This window comes from Orbicella faveolata, unplaced genomic scaffold, assembly GCF_042242905.1.
Source record: "Orbicella faveolata isolate gen_17 unplaced genomic scaffold, um_ofav_v1 contig_14, whole genome shotgun sequence".
NCBI classification, from domain to species: domain Eukaryota; kingdom Metazoa; phylum Cnidaria; class Anthozoa; order Scleractinia; family Merulinidae; genus Orbicella; species Orbicella faveolata.
In genome coordinates this window covers 15,697,348-15,720,958 of record NW_028301541.1, presented here as the reverse complement: position 1 = coordinate 15,720,958, position 23,611 = coordinate 15,697,348, and the positions used below count along the sequence as shown (strand labels likewise).

Here is a 23,611-nt window from a genome sequence, read left to right as displayed (position 1 = left end):
CTAGATGGGCGTGGCCGGGAGCCACGAGTCAAGTCAGGCAACTCGCAAAGCTTAACCGAGAAGAGTGATAGTGAACCACTGGTGGAAGGACTGCAGATTGTCCCTACGGTTTACCCTGATAGGCCTCTGTGTTGTTCTAATGAACTGATGCTGTTACAATGATACTATTTAGCTTTATGAACATGCTAATGGTCAAGGGTTTCTTCTGCAGTATAACAGATGATCTAATGTACTTTTTTTCCGACACTGCGCGCAGGCGCAGCGCAACAGTGCCGTAACAAACTAATCACTCTAGAACATCTGAAAACATAGATCTTGCGAACAGCTTACTTTCCTTAAAATAGTTTTTCACAAAGAACTACTTATTAATTCCGGGAGTACACCCCCCCCCCCCCCCTCCCCTCCCCGACTGTAGCTACAACTAAGAGCCATTCAAGAACAAGAAATAATTGCTCCTGGATAGGAGAGCTTTAAAAAGCGCATTTTAATCTACTGTCACTACTTTAAACTTGTAACTGCCAAATGTTGAACATTTGCGCGAGAGCAGTGAAAGCGTGACTAGGCTGCTCGTAGGGTTGTGTGACAACTTTTACGGAGTCTCGAATATCAGCCACAGTTTTTATGTAGTGGACATTATGTTTCTACTGATAGCAGTGAATTGACGGGATTTTAATTAATGATAGCCTTTTACTTTCGCCATTGAAATTGATTTGTCTCTTGTTCGTGTATAATTATTGTGTTATTTGCGCACAACACATTGACATAGATTTTCGCTTTTCTCAAAGGGAAATACTGCGAGTTCGAGCATGAAACTTGGCATGGTATATCTTTAGTAATGATATTTTGAGGCTGTAAAGTAAAATAATGGGAAAGTGAGGTACCAGATGCATTTTTATGCTGTTAAACATGACTTATATTTTGCTGTTATTTTTCACACGCTTCATAAGTGTTTTTAAAATGGTTTGGAAAACCACTATATCAACATATCGGAGATTAGTTTAAAACGAGGAATAAATTAGAGTGGTTGTTCCAGATTTGTGTGAAGTTTGAAGTCAATTGAATTTATTTTAAGACTTAAGCAGCGCTTCGTCCTCGCACCTTATTTCGGTCATTTTATTACACGAAAAACCGCACTTTGACCGCGCTTTCAAATTTTCGCGAATGTCTGAAAAATAAAAATTCGCTGAAACCTTATGATATGATTTTTAGAATAAGGTCACCTAAGGGTATCTTTGGGCAAAATATGAGCGAATTGCCAAATGGGTCGTTGACCGGCGTTTCTCGATCCTAACAGTCAGCCATTCTTAAAGTAATTTTCTTCCAAAAAGCTTCCGTCGGGAACCAAGAAGCCACTGAGGTTTTCAGTCTCCTTTACAACTGTTCCATATTTAACACCGGCGACAAAGTGCACTAGGAGATTTAAAACCTCCGACCAGTCGCCCATCGATAATCGTCAAATCTATTGCGACTATTTATTAGCCATAAATCATAATTACTTATGATATAAACATTGTATTTCGTGCCATTTACATTGTTCTGTTGTGATATATTTTGCGGATTGTTTTATTATTACAGATCAACCCGAGATCACTGTTAATCCTCGAAGTGATACAAAAACAGAAGGAGATAACGTGACGTTATCTTGTAATGCTACTGCAAATCCAGTACCAACAATATCATGGACCAGAAATGGATCTCCTGTAGATTCTTCTGGGATCAGTTTTTCAGAAGACAACAAGCAGTTGACAATAACGGATGCAAATAGGACAAACAGTGGAGAATACCGATGTGTGGCGAGCAACGAACTTGGAAATGATACCTCCAATGCTGCTTCACTGGATATTCAATGTAATGTGTTAAGCATGTTGGAATTCATTTCCGTGCAATTGTGATTAAGATCCTTCTTTATCCTTACACCAGTTTTTCGTAATTTGGAACTTGCATGTTGCTTAAGGCTGGTTTCCATATGATCGCAGACGATCGCGGATCGCGGATCGCAGATCGCAAAAAGTTCTGCGATCGTCTGCGATCGTATGAAAACACACTTCTGCGATCGTCTGCGATCGTCTGCGATCGTCTGCGATCAATTGCGATCGTGCGATCATATTGAAACCAAAGTTCTGCGATCTGCGATCGAAACGTATCCCATAGTATTTTGAATTCTGACCCATGATTCAACGCTTCTTTGCAACAAAGCAACCGCTTATTTGTTTTAAACATGGCTGGCGTTGAACAAGGTAACGTTAGTAACGAGAAATTTATGGAGGAAGTTGCGCGATATCAGTGGGTTTACCACCGTAACAGTAAAGATTTCAAAGACAAAAACGAAAAGGCTAACCGCTGGGAAAAAATCGGGGAGAAATTTAATTTATCGGCGGTTGAGGTGGAGGTCAAATTCCGCAACATAAGAACTGCGTATGGTCGTTATCTGAAGGGATTGAAAACGCTAACTTCTGGATCGGGGCGAGATGCAGTGCCAAGAGAATTTCAAAATAGGTTGACTAAAAGAAGAAATAAATTTGTTTGCAGCAAAATTTCCTCCTCGACGTCCGCCATATTGTTTGCTGCGATTTCCCGCCAGCACAACACGCGTGTAATTTTGAAAGTTCCGCTGTCCGAAATGTATGCAACAGTCGGCTCTGCGATCGCTTGCGATCGTCAGCGATTTTATGGAAACCAGCCTTTACGATCTCTCTTTGCGATCGTCTGCGATCTGCGATCTGCGATTTGCGATCCGCGATCGTCTGCGATCGTCTGCGATCATATGGAAACCAGCCTTTAACAAGTAAAGGCCAGTTTTTTCCTTGTTTTAGTTCCCTTTTGAATGACAGACGCAAATATCACCAGAAATACAATGTTTCGGTAAAGTTTGAATTGATTAGAAAAGTGTCAAATTGAGGAGAGCGGATACACAGGCAAATGTATGGACAACTGATGAAAGGTTCCAATTTGCTTCACTAAAAACCTTCATTTGTCAAGAAAATAGATCGAAGGCCTGTGAATTTTTGAGAATATAGTTTTACAGTGAATACTATCAGATTCCCTGGAACATACACAAAGTCTTTATTTCACGCCATATGTGCATGACTGATCATAGTCACGGTTAAATTCCGAGAAATGATAAAATACTTCTGGAAAGAAAAGTTTGTGATGTATCTTCCATCGACTCTGTTACGAAAAATTGTCTAAGTCAAGTTCTAGAATGATCTAGAACCGGAAGTCATTCAGCCGTGACCAATTTGTATAAGAACATTCCAGAACATTCTAATCCTTATGTCATTACTCAGATTAGAAACTGTGTCAAACTACTTAATTTAGTTCCAAATAGAAGTTTCTAGCACTTTAAGCCTCATGTATATTAGAGCGAGAGGTTCTTCCGTAAGAGAGGTTGGTTCAAATTTGAAGAAGCTTAGTGCTGTAAATTCGTGAAGTTACGTTACGGAAATAAATTAGTTTGTTGCTGTTACCAGTGATCCTGAGTTCTGCCTGGAAACAACCCTGCTCTACAACGATACTCGTAACAGAGCCTAAGATAGAGCTGAATGAAGTCAGTGATCTGCTGTACCCTTCGCCTCAAGAGATTTGAAAAAACTTTGTATTGTTCAGTATCTAATTGATCCTCCAAGTTGTCAAATAATAGACTTTTTTTTATATAACAATGTCTAATTTTGGAGCTGAGGCTGAACGTTCTTGTATTTTTATTGCGATGTGAGGTTGAAAACGTTCTTAAGGTTTATTTATTTATTTACATGGTATACAGTATTTCATTAAATTAATGCGGACGTGACCAGATGACTTTGATGGTGTGGAAGTTATTTCGGAATGAGTTATAAACTGCTGATTACCACAAACAGAGATGTGTGTCATGCAATAAGAAAACCATTGTTAATGTTATACAAAACATGGCCTGTTGGTTAGTTCCTCTGTCAGTAGTAAACAGCTATTTGTTTTGTGCGCGGTCAAGACCAAAACCGAGAACAAAGACATACAACAAAGAACTTTGTCAGGTTTCATAACCATTTCTCTCTATTAAGTATGATACAGATAAGCAAAATAAAAACGTTCTTAATTGACCCTCAGCCTGAGGAATGTTCTTAATACGTTCCTAAAATTTTGGTTTATCTCAGCCTTTTTACAAAGAAGGCTGTTTAAAAAAAAAAAAAAAAAAAAAAAAAAAGAAAAGAGTGTAATTCTTTTTTGTGTCAAATTGCAGCCTTAAAAAAAGTGATAGAAACCCTTTTGCAGTATAAAAACTGTCTTTTCAGTTTCCGTTCTAAATCGTGGTATCATAGTAAAGTGGATGATTTCTTTTTTTTTTTTTCAAGCTAGCTCGTCATAAATGTTTAGCCCTTTGGTTGAGCTTTGCTCGTTGTAGCAATCTTTTATATTTTTATTATATTTTTCAGTTGCACCTGTGATCTCTAAGAATCCTGAAGGCCTCACCATAGTGGAAGGACGAGACGTTATTCTTAGCTGTGTAGTTGAAGGAAACCCGTCACCTAGCGTAATATGGACGATGAATGGACAAGGATTGAACATCACAGCAAATTCACGACTGGCTGCGACTCGCACGAAGAACAACCATAATTTAACAATTACAGATGTTCACCGATCAGACGCAGGTCAATACAGATGTGTGGCCAACAACAGTGTTGACACTTCCACTTCATCTGCTGCCAAAGTAGAAGTATATTGTAAGTATTGAAATATGAAAATCATTTAAAGCCCCTGCAACATCCAAAACAGCGCCAGCAAGTGTGGTTGTTTGAAATAACATTACTGTTTTGATTCATGGCGCAACATACACATAATTGTTGCTATTTCTGACGTCATGTGTGATCTCGAACTCTCTGTGTGCGGATATTTGCTTCTGTTAACCTGACAACAATGGCAGTTATTTTTAGGTGATTGTTTTCTGCTTGAGTGCCACCTTCACATTTCTTAGTCGACTCTTTCGTGTTTACAATTTTGGGATTAACGGAGGTCACGAAAATCGACATGGATTTTTCGCGAGAAAAATATGACGCCATTTACTGTCGTCTATATAACGCGACTGCGTTTATTTTAGGGTCGTGACCTCATTGTTCGGAAGTTCAATAGAACCCCAGTAACTCGAACTTGGATAACTTGAACTCTCCCGCTAACTCGAACCAAGTCCCATTTTCCTTGGATTTGACCCCACTTTTCAGTCATTTCGACTCGGTTAACTCGAACGCGGATAACTCGAACTCCTCGCTAACTCGAACTAAATTTCGTTTCCCTTGATAAAAATTTACCCCGATAACTCGAATTCTGGTTCATGTACCTCACCAGGGATGTCATCCCATTAGCTTTTCGTGCCGTGTAATAGGTAAAAACACTCAAAACTAACACCGCAGCAATTTGATTTTAATTAGTGCAACCGACCGTTTACATATTTGACAGTCACTTCCCGATGTTATGAGTCATACCGGATGCGGTGCTTTTAGCTGTCACTGTATACTAAAGTGCTGAAAAATCAGTAAACTATCAATTATTAACATGGCAAGTTGGATATTCAATCGACCTCGATAACTCGAATCCCCCAACTCGAACTGTTTAGCGTTACCCCTCAGAGTTCGAGTTATCGGAGTTCTACTGTATTTACCCCTGGCTGTCGAGTTACGCTTCAGGGGGTAGGGTAGGGATTGACTACTTTTAACTTCTCGTTCAACCGAACTATGCTTCCAAGATGTGGACGAACTTCTCGTCAAAACTAGTACCTCCAGACAACTTCCTCCTTGTTTTTCATTCTTGTTGCTGTTTGTATCCTATTCGTCCGCTCAAGAAGGTAACAAATATTTCGTATTTGAAAACAAGCGCTTCACGCGTTGATTTTCAATACTGCATCGTGTTTACGTACATTAAGCTGGTTATATCTTTACTTCGATGTAGTTAGGCTTATTTTTTGTCTAAACACATTTTCTGAAAGAAAGTTACCTTGCTAAACGTACATGTAGAACGATAGATAGCTTCAGCTGGTTGCTCAAGGTCGATATTTCGATATTACATATTTTCGTTTTCACGTAACTGGCTTCGAATCAGCACCGCTATAAGATAGAAACTGACAATTCAGAATAAACTTGTTGCTTAAACACGGAGCGATCTTATATAAGGAGGCTAAGGTGTTCAGCCTGCCAATCACAAATCCCAACGGATGATCAACGCTCCCATTTGATTGGCTTATTCACTCAGGTGTAGTTTTAGCTCGTTGCCACAAAATTCCGAAGAGCGACGGTGTAATTTTCCGTTTTATTTTACAAGTAAGCAATGCCTTTTGAACTAAATGAACGATAGCTACAAGAAAAGAATTTACAAAGAAAATTGACTTTTTTAAATTTCAACTTCATGATTTTGTTCCTCCACTTGCGAAAGCCTATCGTATGAATTCGAGCTGTTCGCTCAAATTTATAAGATGCCGTGTCTAGTTCTTTTGGTGCCAGGTGTCTTTGCTCCTTCGAGGATTAACGCGGCTGAGAAATAAGTTTGGAAACTAAAACTCGTAAAAACCCCAGATACAAGCAGACTGCGAAGGTAATATATTATATCTACGGTAATAGGGTTATTCTTCTGCCAGGTATCTGAAAGAGATTCCACAAGGTGAACATCGGCTGCCGTTGTACCGTCTTGCTGTTAAAATTAAGTCGGCCTTTTACAAACGCAAATTTTGTTCTTATTACATTCAGCCATGAGTCTTCCCTTCCTTTTTCTAACATCAATATTCAGGCGAAATTTCACTTTGCCATTTTTTTAAGTTCTCTTGTTTCTTCGTAGTACCTTTAGTTTCCAATTTCTTTACTCTGAATATAAAATAGTTTGAGGAATAACTCAAAGTCGTTCAATTTGCATTTTGCAGTTTGAATGCACCATCATAACGCTCATAAATCTGAATGAGTTTAAATATCCCACCAAAATCCGGCCGTCTGTGTTCATAAGCTAACCAACATCACCTCTTATGAGATTTGTCTTCGTTCTCGGCATGCTGAGATAAATGGAAACCGGTAGCTCATTGATCGCAGGTATTTTGTTTGAATGCACCATCATAACGCTCAAAAAATCTGAATGAGTTTAAATATCCCACCAAAATCCGTCTGAGTTCACAGGCTAACCAACATCACCTCTTACGAGATTTGTCTTCGTTCTCGGCATGCTGAGATAAATGGAAACCGATAGCTCATTGATCGCAGGCAGCAGCTTTGTTAATTTAGTTAGCGGCAAAATTTGAATGTTCCGTGAAGTGACGAAGATAATTCATCGTTTCTGTTCTTCCAAAGGCATCTTCTAAGGTGTTAATATAAGTTTTATTTTCACTGTATTTTTATTATTTATCTTATTTTATTCTACGTAAATGACTCCGTTGTTTTAACGAAAAAAAACGCTATAATCTTCACGACTTCTTCTGTTGTGCGACCGCTATTTCGCTTTCTACTATTACACAAAAAGCCAACAAAATGCTTCAAAGGTGGCGTGTCCTTGCCTTTTATAGGATCGCTTCGTGTTTAAGGTGATTCCTGAGAATTGCATTGCGCATCGCTACTGCGCATGATTTTCGCGTCATTAGCGCGCGCTCACGAGCGCGTGCACATACACATTTTTCTAAACGGCTTGGCTTGCGAGAGACAAATCATCGTTTTTTTCCTCGGAAACGGGTATCAGGGCCTAAAGATTTTTTTCTATTTGGTTTGAATGTAGAGATCACCTTCTATCTGTACAGTGAATATGGACCAATTTCTGTTGCAGAGTAAAAAATTATCACGGAAAATGAAAGCATAGCCAGCACTCGTAAAAGATAATATGTGGCCCCAGAACACTGCGTGCTTGGAACATATTGTATCCCTGTCGACTAAATATGAATGCCCTTATCATTAAGCGTACATCAAATTGCTCCTTAACATTTTATGCAATACATCCATTGTTGTATTTCTAGCTTAACTTTCTCTCTATTTTTCTGCTCTTTTAAAGCGTAAGGTGAATAGTTCAAATATAAACGTTTCTGAAAACAGATAATTTCAGGAATTATGGGGTTTATTGAAGGCCTTGCCGCTCCCAAACGAATATGGGGACTTCCCCTTTTTTATTTCAAATTTTAAGCTCTCTTGATATATTAAAAGCAGCCAATAGGTTAAGTTTGAAAGAAAATCTATTGTGAGTTATATTTCGATGGAATTACCTTACTGCCCCTTTCAGTAACATACGGACTCTAAAATTCAAAGCTCAACCGACAAATGCTTTTTTCGCTACCGTCAATCAAATGTTCGGCGGCTCCTCCCAGCTTCTGACTACTGCCGAGCGCGCGGTAATCAAATCAAATCGTTGAGCGCAGTTCAGATAACACAGTCGGAAGCTGGGAGGAGCCGCCGAACATTTGATTGACGGTAGCGAAAAACGCATTCGTCGGTTGAGCTTTGAATTTTAGAGTCCGCATTTTATTGAGAGGCGCAGTAAGTGCTGTCCCTCTGCATCCTTTTGCATGCTTCTATTTACGGTAGCTTTCGGAGTGGCAGGGGCATGTTAAATTCTCGTTAATGTGAATCGAAAGTATTCCGAAGATTATTAAACTATTTAGCGTTTCTTCTTCAGTTTTTCGTTTCGCTTAGTAATATGTGACTTGAGGAGTGAAACAACTGTCATTATGTCATTAGTGTTTTAAAACCGATAGATCTAGTCGATATTTTGCTGCTGTATATATGTTTGTGCTTGACTAACTAATCAAAATGAGGCATTTCAACTGATGGAATTCTCAGCACTTCCTTGTGGCATAAGTTCGGGTTATTTTATTTGTAGTTATTGCATCAGCTTCTAAAGGACAGTTTCCCGTCATGGTGCCCGCAGTTTCAAAGTGTTTGTAGCCAATACATGTATTAAACAAGCATTGCTCTTCACTGAGCTTTTCTGAAAACCGTGGAATAACTTTGAAATTTAACTATCAGCTGTTTGTCAACCAAGTCAGTTTGCCAACAGAAACAAACAGTCAGCTAACAGATGTCCAAATCATTCAGTTCGTTAAGCGCTGTTTCATTTCCATGTAACAGTTAAAATAAGGTTTTATCGCTTGATTGCTAACGAGACGTCATGCCAACCAGCTAAATTGGCACAGGCTATCTGTGACAGAAGGGACGTCATTTAACAGTGCAAGACTCTTCTCGGTCAGATTTAAATCTTGCCATGGGGGGTTTTGGAACGTTGCCGTTTGAATTTTGTCATTTCATTTCCAGTGACTGAAGTTACTCTGTCCCTTTAGTTGCACTGTGTTAATACTGTAACAAAACATTGAGAAACAATAATTTTGTATGTACTTATTGACTGACTGGGACGGCAAAATGGTAAAATATTTGGCTTAAACCAAGAGCCAAACATTTTCCTGCCTGGTCCAATTCAACCTCACTCAGTCAATGATCATTTTATCATTTAATGACCACTTTGTTTTTTAATTTCATTTTTTTAAAACTTCTTCATTTGTGAGCAGTGTTGACTTTCATTCCCTTCTTTTAGAGTAAGTTGGGAAGTGAAGTTGTCCTACATCAGATTGTTTGCCAGGATAGTAAAATTCTCCTTTAGAATGTTCACTATCAACGCTTATTTTAAAGAAAATAAAATTTTGCAGCAGCAAAAATAACTGCCTCCCTCATTTACTTGGATCAATTTTAAGGGAACAAATGTACATGTAAATGTGCATTTCTAGCAGCTAGGGCTGTACCATTTTCATCTCAAACCATAGTAACATCAAAACCAAAACCAAACCATTACACTTGAAGCTCGATTGAAAACCGCTCTTTAAAGAGTGGTAAATCACTATAGCTGTTGGAACGGTTACAGTCACCTTTAGTTTAAACATAATCAGTGTGAAAAATATTCTGTTTCTTTCTAATTGACTCAAAATGGTTTCCAAAACGTTTATGTGATTTTGCAACATTAGAATTGCATTTAATTGCAAATAGGAGATTATTTTACAACCAGTGAAATTACATTGTATATGACAACATTTATTTGAAAGTGTTATATAGATGAGTTTTACACATGCTAATATTTTGATCATGTAGCATATCATATAACAAAGAACATTTTTCACATCTCAGACATCTGGTTGCTTTTTTCCTAGTTCAACCTGAATTCATCAGCAATTCAGAGAATTCAACAGTGATAGAGGGACAAAATATTGCTTTGCAATGTAAAGTTTATGGAATTCCTGCGCCAGATGTAAGATGGACAAAAGATGGAGAGGCAGTAAATATAGCAGATCAGAGGATAAGTGTTTCTTTTACGAGAAATACTTCAAGTTTGAAAATAATCAGTGTTGTCCAAGCAGATCAAGGACTGTACAGTTGTGTGGCAAATAACAGTTTAAATACTGTTACTTCCTATCCAGGAACACTGGCAGTACATTGTGAGTTCTTAATTGTGTTGTTTTTACTTGATACGCAATTGATTACCACATCTACTGGTACAGTCTGTACATATCATGTTTCTATCGACCAAGATGAAAGCCTGGTTAAATTTATATCACTTCTTTGCATATTTTAATGAGAACGTAAAAAAGTTAACAACACAAGAACAAAACCAACAATAGCATTGATAATGTTTTTTTTTTTTCTGCCAATGAGAATGAATAAAGAGTAGTTTTTGGAAGTTTATGTAAGTTGTAATTTTGACATATTTGCCTAGTTCCTGTCCGGCTTTCTCCATTTCTTCTTTCATTTGATTTCGGTCACGTATCCGAAACCACGCCCGACCACGTGACCGAAAACAATTGACTGCAGCGACATATTGAGGCTTAGGAACTTGGCAAATCCTACATGAGGGTTTGATGAGTCAGAAATGGTGTGGAATGAGTGAAATTTCTAGAACCAACAATTCAATGGATAAATACAGTGCAAAGCACTTTCCGTTAATTATACTTTTTTCAGTATGTACAATGTACGTGTGTAGATAAATTGGTCTGAGAGTTTACTTTTCCCGGAATGGTGGAACCACAACTTGATGGAAAATAAACTATGATCACAATTTTACAAGGTTGAAGGTGATGTGCTCTATTCAGTATCACCTTTCAGGGCTCGGCTTTGAGGGGAAAAAAACATACCTTGGGGCCAGCTTGATTTAGTCGCCAGCAAAAATCTTTCAGTGAAAAGCGTGAAAAGGTAGTCGCCAGTGGAATAAAATAAAAAAACAAAAAAAAAGGGGCGCATAGGAGACACCACTGGTCGCAACGTCGAGTACTGCTTTTAGAATGGGTCTGAATTTTTTGAACAAACAAAGGAAACTGTTTGAAGAAAACATTTCAAAGTACATGCCCATAATCATGGTTCATGAGGTATTAATAATTTATGCAAATGTATTTATCTGTCCCATTTTCCCAGCTGGCCCAGCTAGGCCTTGAGATACAGTAGATCACCTAGCTCATTTCCATTCATTTAATATTTTACTTCATTTTACTGTTTTGTTGTGATTAAGTGCAAAAGTTTTGCAAAGAACTGAAGCAATTACAAAATTGAATTTGCAGTTGTGCCAGAAGTCAGGATTACTGGTGCTAAAGAACAGTTTGTTATTAAAGGAAGACAGATACTGCTGACTTGTCAGTGTAATGCTTTGCCACCAGTGTCTGAAGTGCAGTGGGAAAAAGGTGGAACAGTGATAGCAAGAAATACTATTGTGGAGATCAATGACTCACGAGTGGATATTCCATTTTTCAATGAAAGCCAAGTAAAGCTGTCCATTAATGCAACTACACCACAAGATGCTGGGAACTATACCTGTCTCGTTATTAATGATGTTGGTAATTCATCAGATACAACATCAGTTGTTATTCAAGGTCTGTTTTCCTGGTGTATTGTATTGACTTGGGTTTATACAATGTAACTTTAAGTAACTATCAACAAAGAAAAAGCATGCTTTAAATGGGGTGGTACTGAAATTACTGAAATGAGATTTTTGTATTCAGTTTTACTTTTGCATCCCTTGCTTTTATGGTTCTTTAAGAACCCTCATAATTTTTTTTTTTTTTTTTTTTTCAATTTGCCATCTGCCTTTCCCTATTTTTTTTTTTGTTTTACACCATTAATTTACATTCAGCAGCCTAATATACAGGTCTTAAACAAAGAGCGATCCTATATAACGAGGCTGAGGTGTTCAGCCTGCCAATCACAAATCCCAACGGACGACCAATGCTCCCATTTGATTGTCTTAGTCACTCAGGTCTAGTTTTAGCGCATTGCCACAAAATTCTGGAGAGCGACGGGTGTAATTTTCCGTTTTACTTTACAAGTAAGCAATGCCTTTTGAACTAAATGAACGATAGCTTCAAGAGAAGAGTTTACAAAGAAAATTGACTTTTTTGATTTCAACTTCATAATTTTGTTCGTCCACTTGCGAAAGCCTAACGTGTGAATTCGCGCTGTTCAGTCAAATTTGTAAAATGACGTGTTTTGTTCTTTTGATACCAGAGTGTCTTTGCTCCTTCGAGGATTAACGCGGTTGAGAAATAAGTTTGGAAACTAAAACTCGTAAAAGAAAATTCAGGTACAAGCGGACTGCGAAGTGTATATATTATTTCTACGGTAATATGGCTATTCTTCAGCCAGTTATCTAAAAGAAATTCCATTAGGTGAACATTGGCTGCTGTTGTACTCTTGCGGCTAAAATTCACTCTGCCTATAACGGACGCAACTTTTTGTTTTTATTGTATTCAGCCATAAACCTCCCTTCTCCTTTCTAACATCAATATTCAGGAAAAATCTCACTTTGCCATTTTTCAAGTTCTCTTGTTTCTTCGTAGTACTTTTGGTTTCCAATTTCTTTGCTCTAAATATAGAAGTTTGAGGAATAACTCAGGGTTGTTCAATTTGCATTTTGTTTGCGCCATCATAACGTTCATAAATCTGAGTTATTTTAAATATCCCACCAAAATCCGTCTGTGTGCACAGGCTAACCAAAATCACCTCTTAAGAGATTCGTTTCAGTTCTCGGCATGCTGAGACAAATAGAAACAGATACCTTGTTGATCGCAGGCATCAGCTTTGTTATTTCAGTTAGCGGCGAAATTTGAATATTCCGTGAAGTAACGAAGATAATTCATCGGTTTTGTTCTTCCAAAGGCATCCTCTGAAGTATTAATATAAGTTTTATTTTCACTGTTTTTTTTTTTTATTATTTACCTTATATTATTCTACGTAAATGACTACGTTAGACGAAAAAAACGCCCTTAGTAGCGGAGCTCCTGCGCGTCCCTGATATATTGCGTACGTAATTTCTCCAATCTTGGCTGGGATTGTTGGGTATAAATTGTTAAAATTTAACCGGAAAAAATAGCAAAACCACACGCTGAACAATTACATGCTCACGAATGATCATTTTTTGAGTATCTGATCCAAGAAAAAATAATTCTCTCTTTCCTTTATCGTCAGTTATTGCAATCAGGAGCTCCGCTTTTAGGATTGGCTAAATCTATATATTAAAACTGAAAAAAAAAAAAAAAAATAGGGGATTAGGCTCTTCCTGATTCATGGTACTTCAATAATTTAGCCAAACACTTTTTTTCACTTGTACCCTGTATTCTTTGTCAGTCTGTAGTCACTGTTTGAGTAATGGGGGAGAACATTGATTGTACGAGAATTGTTGTTGAAGAGTGTATAATTATAAAGCTTAACTCTACCGTGAAACCAAACCCACCATTAATTTGTTCGCTCAATTTAATAGCCAGGAGGAATATAGCCCCTTTTGATAAGGTTTGTTCTGATTCATGGTGCTTCAATTAACCAAACACTATTTTTTTTTTTTCACTTGGTCGCTTACATGTACATGTAGTCTTTGTCAATCTATAGTTACCTGTTGAACTCTAATTGTTCATGGACTGTTGTTGAAAAGTGTTTATATTAATTAACTTTACAGTGGAACCAAACCCACCAGTGAATGTCGTAGTTGTCTCAAAGAGCTCACGAGTAGTGAATATGTCCTGGATTGCTGGTTTTGATGGGAACAGTGCAATTCAGAACTACACAGTAAAGACAAGTCTAGATAATGCAGACTTTGTAGATGCTGTCTGTCAAGAATACATGTCAGATGGTTCCTGTGTGGTGTCCAGTACAAGTGCATCTGTTGGAAACCTCTCACCTTGGACATTATATTACTTTAAAGTGCTTGCAAGAAACATGGTTGGCACTAGTGAAGGGAGCCCTGTAGTGAATGCTACCACAGATGAAGAAGGTGCTCTACACTAACATAAACAATGTAGTTGTTTCAACATTTACATACATGTAATCTGTAACATTTGAATTTATACAAATTGCTGCTTTCACTCTACATTACTCAGGCACATATTGCTAGATATTTTAATAACAAGGTGAATCAATTTGATTGTTTGCATGATCAAAATGTGACAGCCTTTTTGCAGCTGAAATAAAAAATATACACAAGAAAAGCTAATAAATGTGGTTGTTTATTTATCCATTCACCACTATTGTCCCCAGCAAAGTCGGGTGCATACATGTACAGCTGTTTGTGAAAAGGGTCACTGGCTTAGGAAAGTAAGAACAATGTCAACTTTATTATTACTTTCAGAAATTTTTTGCTTTTCGAACTTTTCAGTTCTTTCTTTGCTTGTTTCGTTGTTTGCTTGGGTTTGCTTCGTCGCTTCATTCTTTACTCTTTTGTTGCCACATTTTTGTGTGTAATGTTTATGCCAAGTTACTGTTCGCCTTTGAAAATCAAATTAACTTTCTACTCCAGAGCCTGGTGTTGCACCTGAAAGTGTGACAGGACAGAACAGCAGCTCAACCAGCATCTTAGTCATGTGGGATGAAGTTCCAACTGATCAACAGAATGGTATCATCACGGGTTACACCATTACTTACAAGTCACAAACAGAGAATGACAATGGAGGTGTTCAAGTAAATGCCTCTGTTCGCCAGACAGAATTGACAGATCTAAAAGAGTATGTCAACTACAATATCACAGTGTTTGCATCTACTGTGAAAGGAGAAGGACCAGCCAGTGATCCAATTGTTGTAAGAACAGACCAGGATAGTAAGTTATCTTTCTTATCAATTTTTCGTTTTCTTGATGTTTTGGTAATTTCTTAGTGCTTTGTATAGACTGATTGAAAAGCTTTAATCAGTAGAAGTGCGTCCTTTGAAAGCAACTATTTTTGTAGTTGAAGGCAAAGAACTCGTGATTTTGAAGTAATTGATCTCAAAATACTGAACACTTAAGTTGCCATTAGAGGTTGTAGAAGACGTTTTGTGACAATACGTGTTAGCCACGTGTAATGCAATTTCATCTTCTAGCAATATCCTTCTTACATGTACAAACCCGGCCCCTGGTCTGATATTGCAGAATATCATCTATTAACTAATTAATTAATTAACTAATTAATTAAATCATCAGCCCGTTATTGTTCTTAAGTGATAAATTGGTCAGTTATTTTAGTTAGTTAGAAGGTTGGATAGTTAGGTATTTGTTCTATTTCATTTAGTAAGTTATTTGCTGTTAGGCGCATTGAGTTGAGAAATGCGCCCTATAAAAATGTAGCTATAATTATTATTATTGGTGTTAATTGTCATTATCATTATCATTAACATTAACATCACTATCACTATCATTGTCATTATCATTATCATTATCATTATCATTATCATTATCATTATCATTATCATTATCATTATCATTATCATTATCATTATCATTATCATTATCATTATCATTATCATTATCATTATCATTATCATTATCATTATCATTATCATTATCATTATCATTATCATTATCATTATCATTATCATTATCATTATCATTATCATTATCATTATCATTATCATTATCATTGTCATTGTCATTGTCATTGTCATTATTATTATTGATTTTATAAAGTAAAAATTTCGCACAGTGTGACGTGTTACCTTGTACCTTGTTGGTACACAGATTAAATTAAAGGAGACTATGATAAGAGCATACAAAATGATTATGATCACCTCTAAAGAAGAAGATTGTTAATAACTGCCCTCACAACATTTACAAATAGTTATATGTACGAAAGCTCAACCAACCAATCATGCTAAGCTAACTTGTTTTGATCTTTTACATCAGAACCTGAAAGTGCTCCACAAAATGTAATGGGACAGGACCGCAACTCAACCAGCATCTTAGTCACGTGGGATGAAGTTCCAGCTGATCAACAGAATGGTATCATAACCGGTTACACCATTACTTACCAGTCACAAACAGAGAATGACAATGACAGTGTTCCAGCTGGTGCGGAAGATCGTGAAAAGGAATTGACCGGTCTAAAGGAGTTTGTCATCTACAATATCACAGTGTTTGCATCTACTGTGAAAGGAGATGGACCAGCCAGTGATCCCGTTATTGTTGTGAGAACAGGCCAGAATAGTAAGTAATTAATTTTTTCCTTTCAATTTACATTCGTTCCAATCTCTGGAAAGTAGCTTTTCATGCTCGAATGAGATGTAAATAGCTTTTCAAACTAGCTACGAGTGCACGTTCAGTGCTGTTGAAAGACGTGATAGCCTAATGCCTAGGAGAGTGACAGCTCGGATCGATCAGTATTGTTTTGAGCACTGGCCGTCCATTGTGTTGTGTTTATACACACAGCATTCTTCTCCTATGATGCTTGTTTTCACCCCTGAAATCTTGACAATTGATGAACTGTGAGGACAGTCTAAAATACGAGGGTATTACCTGCAATAGACTACCTGTCCATTTAGGGGGAGTATTTGTGTTACTTGTAGTTGCTCCATGCTATAAAAAACTCTTATTAAGCTCCGGCAATGTTGGTCATTTTGGCCTGAGTGCACACCTTCCCCTTTGAAGCTTGCAAGAGATGTTTGGTAAATTTCAGAAATTGTCACTTACATGTAGCAAGAAAATGACACAAGCCAGCTGCTCTCTCGAGCTTAAAGCATTTTAATTGTCGATCTATTCGCAAAGGGAAATTTCAGTAGTGCTAGTCTCCTTCACATGCACCTAACTCACCACTAATGTTACCTTTACCTCTCAGTTTTCTTACTGATGGCGTTGATGATATTTTAGTCCCAGATTATCCATTTTCTTCCGTTAGATAGGTAGACATTGTCTTGCATGATCCATGATTCATTCAGTTCCCTCAAGTGACGTCAGAAAGGCGTTAATAGCTATCGGTATTTGCTTTACTCAGATACTTAAGCCTAGTCACTTTCTTTGCAAATTAACTTAATTTGCAGAGAAAGTGACTAGTTGTAAGTATCTCTGTAAAGTAAATAACGATGGTTATCAAGGGTCATTAAGCCTTTAGTAAGCTTGTTCATACATTTTTTTTTCGTCAGAACCTGACGGTGCTCCGCAAAATGTGAGAGGACAGAACAGCAGTTCAACCAGCATCTTAGTCATGTGGGATGAAGTTCCAGCTGATAAACAGAATGGTATCATAACCGGTTACACCATTACTTACCACTCACAAACAGAGAATGACAATGGAAGTGTTTTGGTTGGTGCCAATGACCGTCAAAAGAATTTGACAGAACTAAAGGAGTACGTCAACTACAACATGGCAGTGTTTGCATCTACTGTAAAAGGAAATGGACCAGCCAATGACCCTGTAATTGTTGTTAGAACGGACCAGGACAGTAAGCAATTTTTTATTTGAATCCTTTTTTTGTGGGTGTTATTGTGGATTTTGTGGCTGCTTGGTTCTTGTCTGTTACTCACTTTGAAGCTGACCTCTCCTGTGTAGAATTGGCTTCTTTAACCGGTCAGAGGTTAAAAAACCTATCATTGATATCAAATTTGTGAAAGAAACGTTCTCAAAGAAAATAACCCATGAGATTTGCAAGTCGCACTGGGCAGAAATGTTTGTATTAAAATTTCATAAACGGTTTGCATAGTAAGAGATCATAATTTTATAGGTAAAGTATCTCCGGTTTTAGCAGCATCAAGAGACTAGAAGTATTTCTGCTTCTCCCTGGTTGAGATGTGAATCCATTGCAGGATTAGCCCCAGCATTAAATTTGCCGGTACTCATTTGTACACCTGGGTGGAGAGAGGCACTGTGAGAGTAAAGTGTCCTGCCCAAGAAAACGACACAATGACATTTAATGTCCTCGACCAGGGCTTGAACCCGGACTGCTCGATCTCGAGGCGAGCGCACTAACTATATATATAGGGTTACCATGCCTTCATACGAGACCATATACAGATTATTTTCAGATAAGATAAGACAAGAACTTTATTAACGTGTCGAATTCGCTAGCATACAATGTATATTAATTGGGGACACCTAACTACGATTACTTATCTTATACTACAGGCTGAGAAATTTCTGAAATGTGATTGGCTAAGACCAGTAGTATTTAAGCCAAATTTGAAATACCTACATGTAAAAATTACAGCCAGTTTCCATGGTAACTGAAAAATTATTGTTTCTAATTTTAAAACAATGGCGGATAGATTTCCCGATTGTGACGCGAAAGAACTACAACAATTAAAGGAAAATGCAGAAAATTCGAACACAAAGAAAAGCACTAAGACCTGGGTTACTGTTTGGACCACATGGGCTGAAGAAAAAGCATACAGTCCAGATATTGTAAGCCACGAAGCCAAGGAACTTGACGAGATGCTTCAGAAGTTTTTCGCCGAGGGTAGAAAGAAGGATGGTTCAGGCTACGAGCCAGACAGTTTGTGGGTAATGATAGCGTCCCTGGACCGTCATTTAAAGGAAGCAGGCAGCAGCATTTCCATTGCCAAGGACAGAGAGTTTGTCAACAGTCGCAAAGTACTCGAAGGGAAAGCTCGCTTCCTCCGTGAACAGGGCTACGGCAAACGTCCCCGTGCATCAAAAGCACTAACCACTGAAGATGAAGAGCTGTTGTGGTCCAAAGGGCTCCTTGGCAGCCAGTCTCCGAAGTCCCTAATAACCACAATGTGGTTTCTTTTGACGCAGCATTTCGGATTACGAGGCTGTCAGGAACACCATGACATGTATGTCGAAGATCTTTCATTCACCAAAGACGACAATGGCGTCGAGTACATCACGTACGAAGAAAATCCCACAAAAACGCGTCAGGGCGGCCTTCGCAAAAAAAGAAGAGTGGTTCAGCCGAAAATATTTGTAACTGGTGGGCCAAGATGTCCAGTCAAGCTTCTAAAGACGTTCCTGTCACACAGACCCGAGGAAATGAAAAACAGTGGGCCATTTTACCTCGCGGTGATTGAGCGCCCTAAGTGTCAAGTGTGGTATAAGCGACAGAGAATGGGGATCCACAGCATTAATTCCTTCATGAAATCTATGGCTCTTCAGGGCGAGATTGAAGGTAAACGGCTCACAAACCACAGTGCACGCAAAACGCTGGTGAAGAAACTCAAAGCTGCCAACCAACCTCGCTCCGCAATTATTGGCATCACTGGCCATACAAACGAGCGCTCTTTAGCCGACTACGAGGAAGGCGATGAGAATGAACAACGGCTGATTTCCTCAATCATAAGCTCTGACGGTCAGGCAAGCACGTCCAACCAACGCCGTCCTCTTCAGAATGTTGGCCTTTCCTCTGATGTGGAAAACACGCTGATGATGAATGAAGAGCGGTTGACTACAATCAACAATTTCCACGGCTGTCGAGTGACCATCAACTACCAGCTTAGCCAGAAGTTTCCCGAGCCGAGGTGTAGTGTTCCACAGGCAGAATCGATTGCAGATGATTGTTAAACTTTGATTGATGAACCTATTAAAAACTTTCACTCTTTAGAACTGAGATTTACAGACATTCGAGTACAGTTTCATCACAGTTGTGTGATGTGTGACCATATGTGATGTTTAAGCGATCACATGTTTAATCACATGTCATTGTATAGCCATTCAACTGCGCGTGACTAAATAAAAATATGTGTGTTATATGAAACGCAAAATTTCTTTGCCTTGTAGTATAAACAAAAAATAGCACGGTTTCTTCGGGGTATTTGGGATAAATACCGGCTCGTGATATTTCAAAACTCCCCAAATATCACTCGCGGTATTTATCCCAAATACCCCTAGAAACCGTGCTATTTCCTATACTAATAATTAATAAAATATGAAATACATGTACGTATGTAAGTGTTTTAAAATATATATACAAAACAAACAATGAGTCATGCAGTAAGATCTAGTGTTAGTTGTTACATAAAGAACAGTCTTTACACGTACTGTCCAGCAGGCTAGTGTAATCAACCAATTAGATGCGCTTTTTAAAAGTGTGCAATGATTCAGGAGATCGAATAGATTTGTCGAGTTTGGACCAACGAACAGGGCCTAAATAAGTCAGGCTATGTTTGCCATGAGCAACGGTCCAAAATCTGGATATGGTGAAATCAGAATTTCTAAGGTGATACTGAGAATTTGTAACAACAAATAATTCCGCAATGTAAGGAGGCGCCTGACCATTTTTGACTTTATACATTATGATTGCAATGGCTTGCAATCGTCGCGTATGAAGTGTTGGTAGTTTCGCTCTTTGCAAGAGTTCCTCATACGTCGATTTATTGTCACAATAAACAGCTCGTAGTGCTCGTTCCTCAATTCGTTCTAGTTTTCTGCCATCAGAAGAACGACAAAATGCCAGACAGTCTGACAGTATGTGAGATGAGGTAGTATAGCAAATTTGACAATGTGTAATTTAGCTGATATCGGAATGAGGTTGCGTAATCTCAGAAGAACACCAGTTTGATAGGAGGCTTTTCTACAAACATTGCTTACATGACTCAAAAATGATAGTTGATCGTCAAAGGTAACCCCTAAGAGCGTTATCTCTGGTTTCTGATCAATTACAGTGTCATTGATAACAATGTGTAAATCCTTATGACAGTTCCTCGGGCCCAGACTCATCACCTGATACTTTGAAAAATTTCCTTGTAAAAAGTTGTTGTTGTACCACTCAGAGATGATGTTTCATTCCTCAGTTAAAATGCTTTCCGCTTCGTTAGTTGCCTTCGCCACTAAAAACAGTTGGTGGTCACCCGCTACGTAAATAACCTGTTTTCATCAGTGGAGAGGTGTAGATCGTTGTGGAAAACACTCCAAAGAAGAGGCCCGAAGGCCGATCCCTTTCCTTTTGTGTATTCTAAAATCAACTAATTACAGGAACACCAAGAGATTGTTTTTGTTTTTGTTTTTTTTAATAAAAACGATAGATCTTACGTAGTACCGGAAGTAAAGCTAAGTTGCCGCCCTCTCTTTACAGGTCAGTTGTCAGAGTCCCAAAAATGTACTTATATAATCAGTTTAATACTACAAACCAGATTTTAGTTGAGTTATTACGTCTCTCACCGTTTTGTCGCCCCAAGCAGAGATTTTGTATCGTTTTCGTACTCTATTAAACCCTGCTGAAACTGTTTAAAGGAAAGAATGAGCAGCTTCACTTTCATGAAGAGTGTACATAAGAACATCGGTATGATAGGTAACTTTGTTGGAGGGACAATAAGGGGATGGTGTCCCTAATTTACTCCAAAGTATCCTTGAACAAGCACTTGTTAGGCCATTTATTTTTGTTCAAGCTTTTTGCAGCTCTCTCTACCGGCAACGCGTTTTTTTGTCTTTAGGCGTTGACAAAACGGACGGTTTCTTCCACATATAATTTAAATCTCTTCTCAGCAAACGCCTATACAGTTACAACACGTTCGTAAGGGATCGATGCTCATTTCCCAGGAGGCGGTTTCTTAATAGACGTTTAACTGGAAAAGCCTTTATGTTATAGCATGTTTCTCATATGCACGTGCACATATCACGTGTGTACAGTATCCCCCTACATCAGGCAACTACGATTAGCCATGTCCTTGATAACCGTATCCAACCCGTAGTTCTTTAGAAAGTCTTGTCAGGAATGAAATATGTATGCCTGTCATTACAAAGTTAACTTGTTTTCACCTTTTCTTTAAGAACCTGATGGTGCTCCACAAAATGTGAGAGGACAGAACAGCAGCTCAACCAGCATCTTAGTCATGTGGAATGAAGTTCCAGCTGATAAACAGAATGGTATCATAACCGGTTACACCATTACTTACCACTCACAAACAGAGAATGACAATGGAAGTGTTTTGGTTGGTGCCAATTATCGTCAAAAGAATTTGACAGAACTAAAGGAGTACGTCAACTACAACATAGCAGTGTTTGCATCTACCGTAAAAGGAAATGGACCAGCCAATGACCCTTTTATTGTTGTTAGAACGGACCAGAGTCGTAAGTAGATTTTCTTTTCAATTAACATTCGTTCCATTTTGTTAAATATATTCTGTCCTTGGAACTCCCATATGTGAAAAGTACCTTTTCATGCTTTTATGAGATGTATTAGCTTGCCATAGCAAAGTTACTATAGTGCTTGTTCAATGCTGCTGAGACACGTGAAGGCCTAGTGGTTAGGAGAGTGACAGTCCTGATCAATTAATATTAGTTTTAGCACTGGTCGAGCGATCGCGTTGTGTTTCTAGAGAAGAAGGTTCTATTTTAATGCTTCTCTCCACTCAAGATGTATTGAAAATTAATCATCTTTGAGTTCAGTCTTCTAAACTGCTGGGGGATTACCTCCAATGTTACAAAAACTGGAATTAGCGGGCAATGTGGGCCATTACACCTTACGCCTTACCATTTTAAGGCTGTAAGAGATGTTTAACGTTATAAATTTTACGGAAAAGGTTACTTACCAAGAAATTACACGAGCCTGCTGCTTTCTGTAGCTCGCATTTTGAACGTCGACAATTTGCAAAAGCTTTTCCCAGCAATTTTAGTGGCTCATACCTTATACACCATTACACACTCATTGAAAGTTACACTAATCTTATCCAATCCTGTTACTTTAATAATTATGTCTCAGATTATCAATTTTCTTTGACTAGTTATACTGTAGGTAGATATAGTCTCACGCGTTTCATGCTACATGTATCTCAAGAAAAAGACGTTGTAAAAGCTTAATGACTCTTATCTTTCGGTAAAGATAATGTGGTTAAGGTTACAGTATACCTTCAGGGGTGTCTCGCGCGCAAGCGATGTAGCGCGTGCAGTTTAAGCTGTAGATAACTAAACCCCTATATCAAATTAAAGCTTATAGAGCTGGCTATCAAACTATACCAACAATTTTGAAAGAAAATGAATTGTCGAATTTTTCACGACCACTAAATGCGAGCGCCCGAATCACCTTTCGAAAGCTACAAGTCAAAGCGAATTTCGTTTTTCGCCAATTTAATTTTTTCCTCGGTTTCAGGGCCCAAAGCGCTTAAAAAACGTGTCTGCGTTTTGGCATATTCGATTGCAGTAAAAAGTTACAGAACATTTTCGAAATAGGATTTAAAAAATGTGGAGTGATCGTACAAAAATCGCTCTCGAAGAAAAAGTATTTCGAAATTAACAATTCCCAGACACGCTTTTGTAGTTTATATGTTAAACTAGCCACTGTCCAAATTTAAGAGCAATTGAACAAATTCCCTTTGAGTTATAACTCTTTAAAGTGTCTGCTTCAAGTGAAAAAATTTATTCGAGAAAACAGCGCTAACAAAAATTTTCTGCTTTGCGAACAAACTCCGCCCACAAACGCCTTCAACTGGCTTCTCAGGTAACTAAGCCAATCAGTGCAGGGAAAGTTTACTACCGTTA

At 38.2% G+C, this 23,611-nt stretch overlaps 2 protein-coding genes and 1 pseudogene across 3 annotated transcripts in view; all 3 read left to right on the top strand.

Moving 5' to 3' along the window:
• LOC110046797 (uncharacterized) overlaps positions 1-23,611 on the top strand; it is a 233,244-nt gene that overhangs the window by 59,701 nt on the left and 149,932 nt on the right. Inside the window, exons 13-18 of the mRNA XM_089287542.1 lie at positions 1,576-1,848; positions 4,407-4,694; positions 10,118-10,402; positions 11,516-11,824; positions 13,900-14,214; positions 14,737-15,033. Coding sequence (XP_089143668.1) covers positions 1,576-1,848; positions 4,407-4,694; positions 10,118-10,402; positions 11,516-11,824; positions 13,900-14,214; positions 14,737-15,033 — 1,767 coding nt within the window. The remainder of the gene's footprint in view (positions 1-1,575; positions 1,849-4,406; positions 4,695-10,117; positions 10,403-11,515; positions 11,825-13,899; positions 14,215-14,736; positions 15,034-23,611) is intronic.
• The window catches only part of LOC110046813 (usherin-like), a 260,713-nt pseudogene that overhangs the window by 216,996 nt on the left and 20,106 nt on the right, over positions 1-23,611 (top strand). Inside the window, exon 17 of the transcript XR_016206580.1 lies at positions 21,905-22,204. The product of XR_016206580.1 is annotated as an usherin-like (transcript). The remainder of the gene's footprint in view (positions 1-21,904; positions 22,205-23,611) is intronic.
• Positions 18,034-19,706, top strand: LOC149114193 (uncharacterized protein KIAA1958-like). The gene has a single exon (XM_089287597.1). It carries the CDS (start codon positions 18,434-18,436, stop codon positions 19,697-19,699), a length of 1,266 nt encoding a protein of 421 aa, XP_089143723.1. The 5' UTR covers positions 18,034-18,433; the 3' UTR covers positions 19,700-19,706.

Bases quoted from the DNA above. Each gene is read 5' to 3' on its own strand.
- LOC149114193 (XM_089287597.1), top strand. From the start codon at position 18,434: ATGGCGGATAGATTTCCCGATTGTGACGCGAAAGAACTACAACAATTA.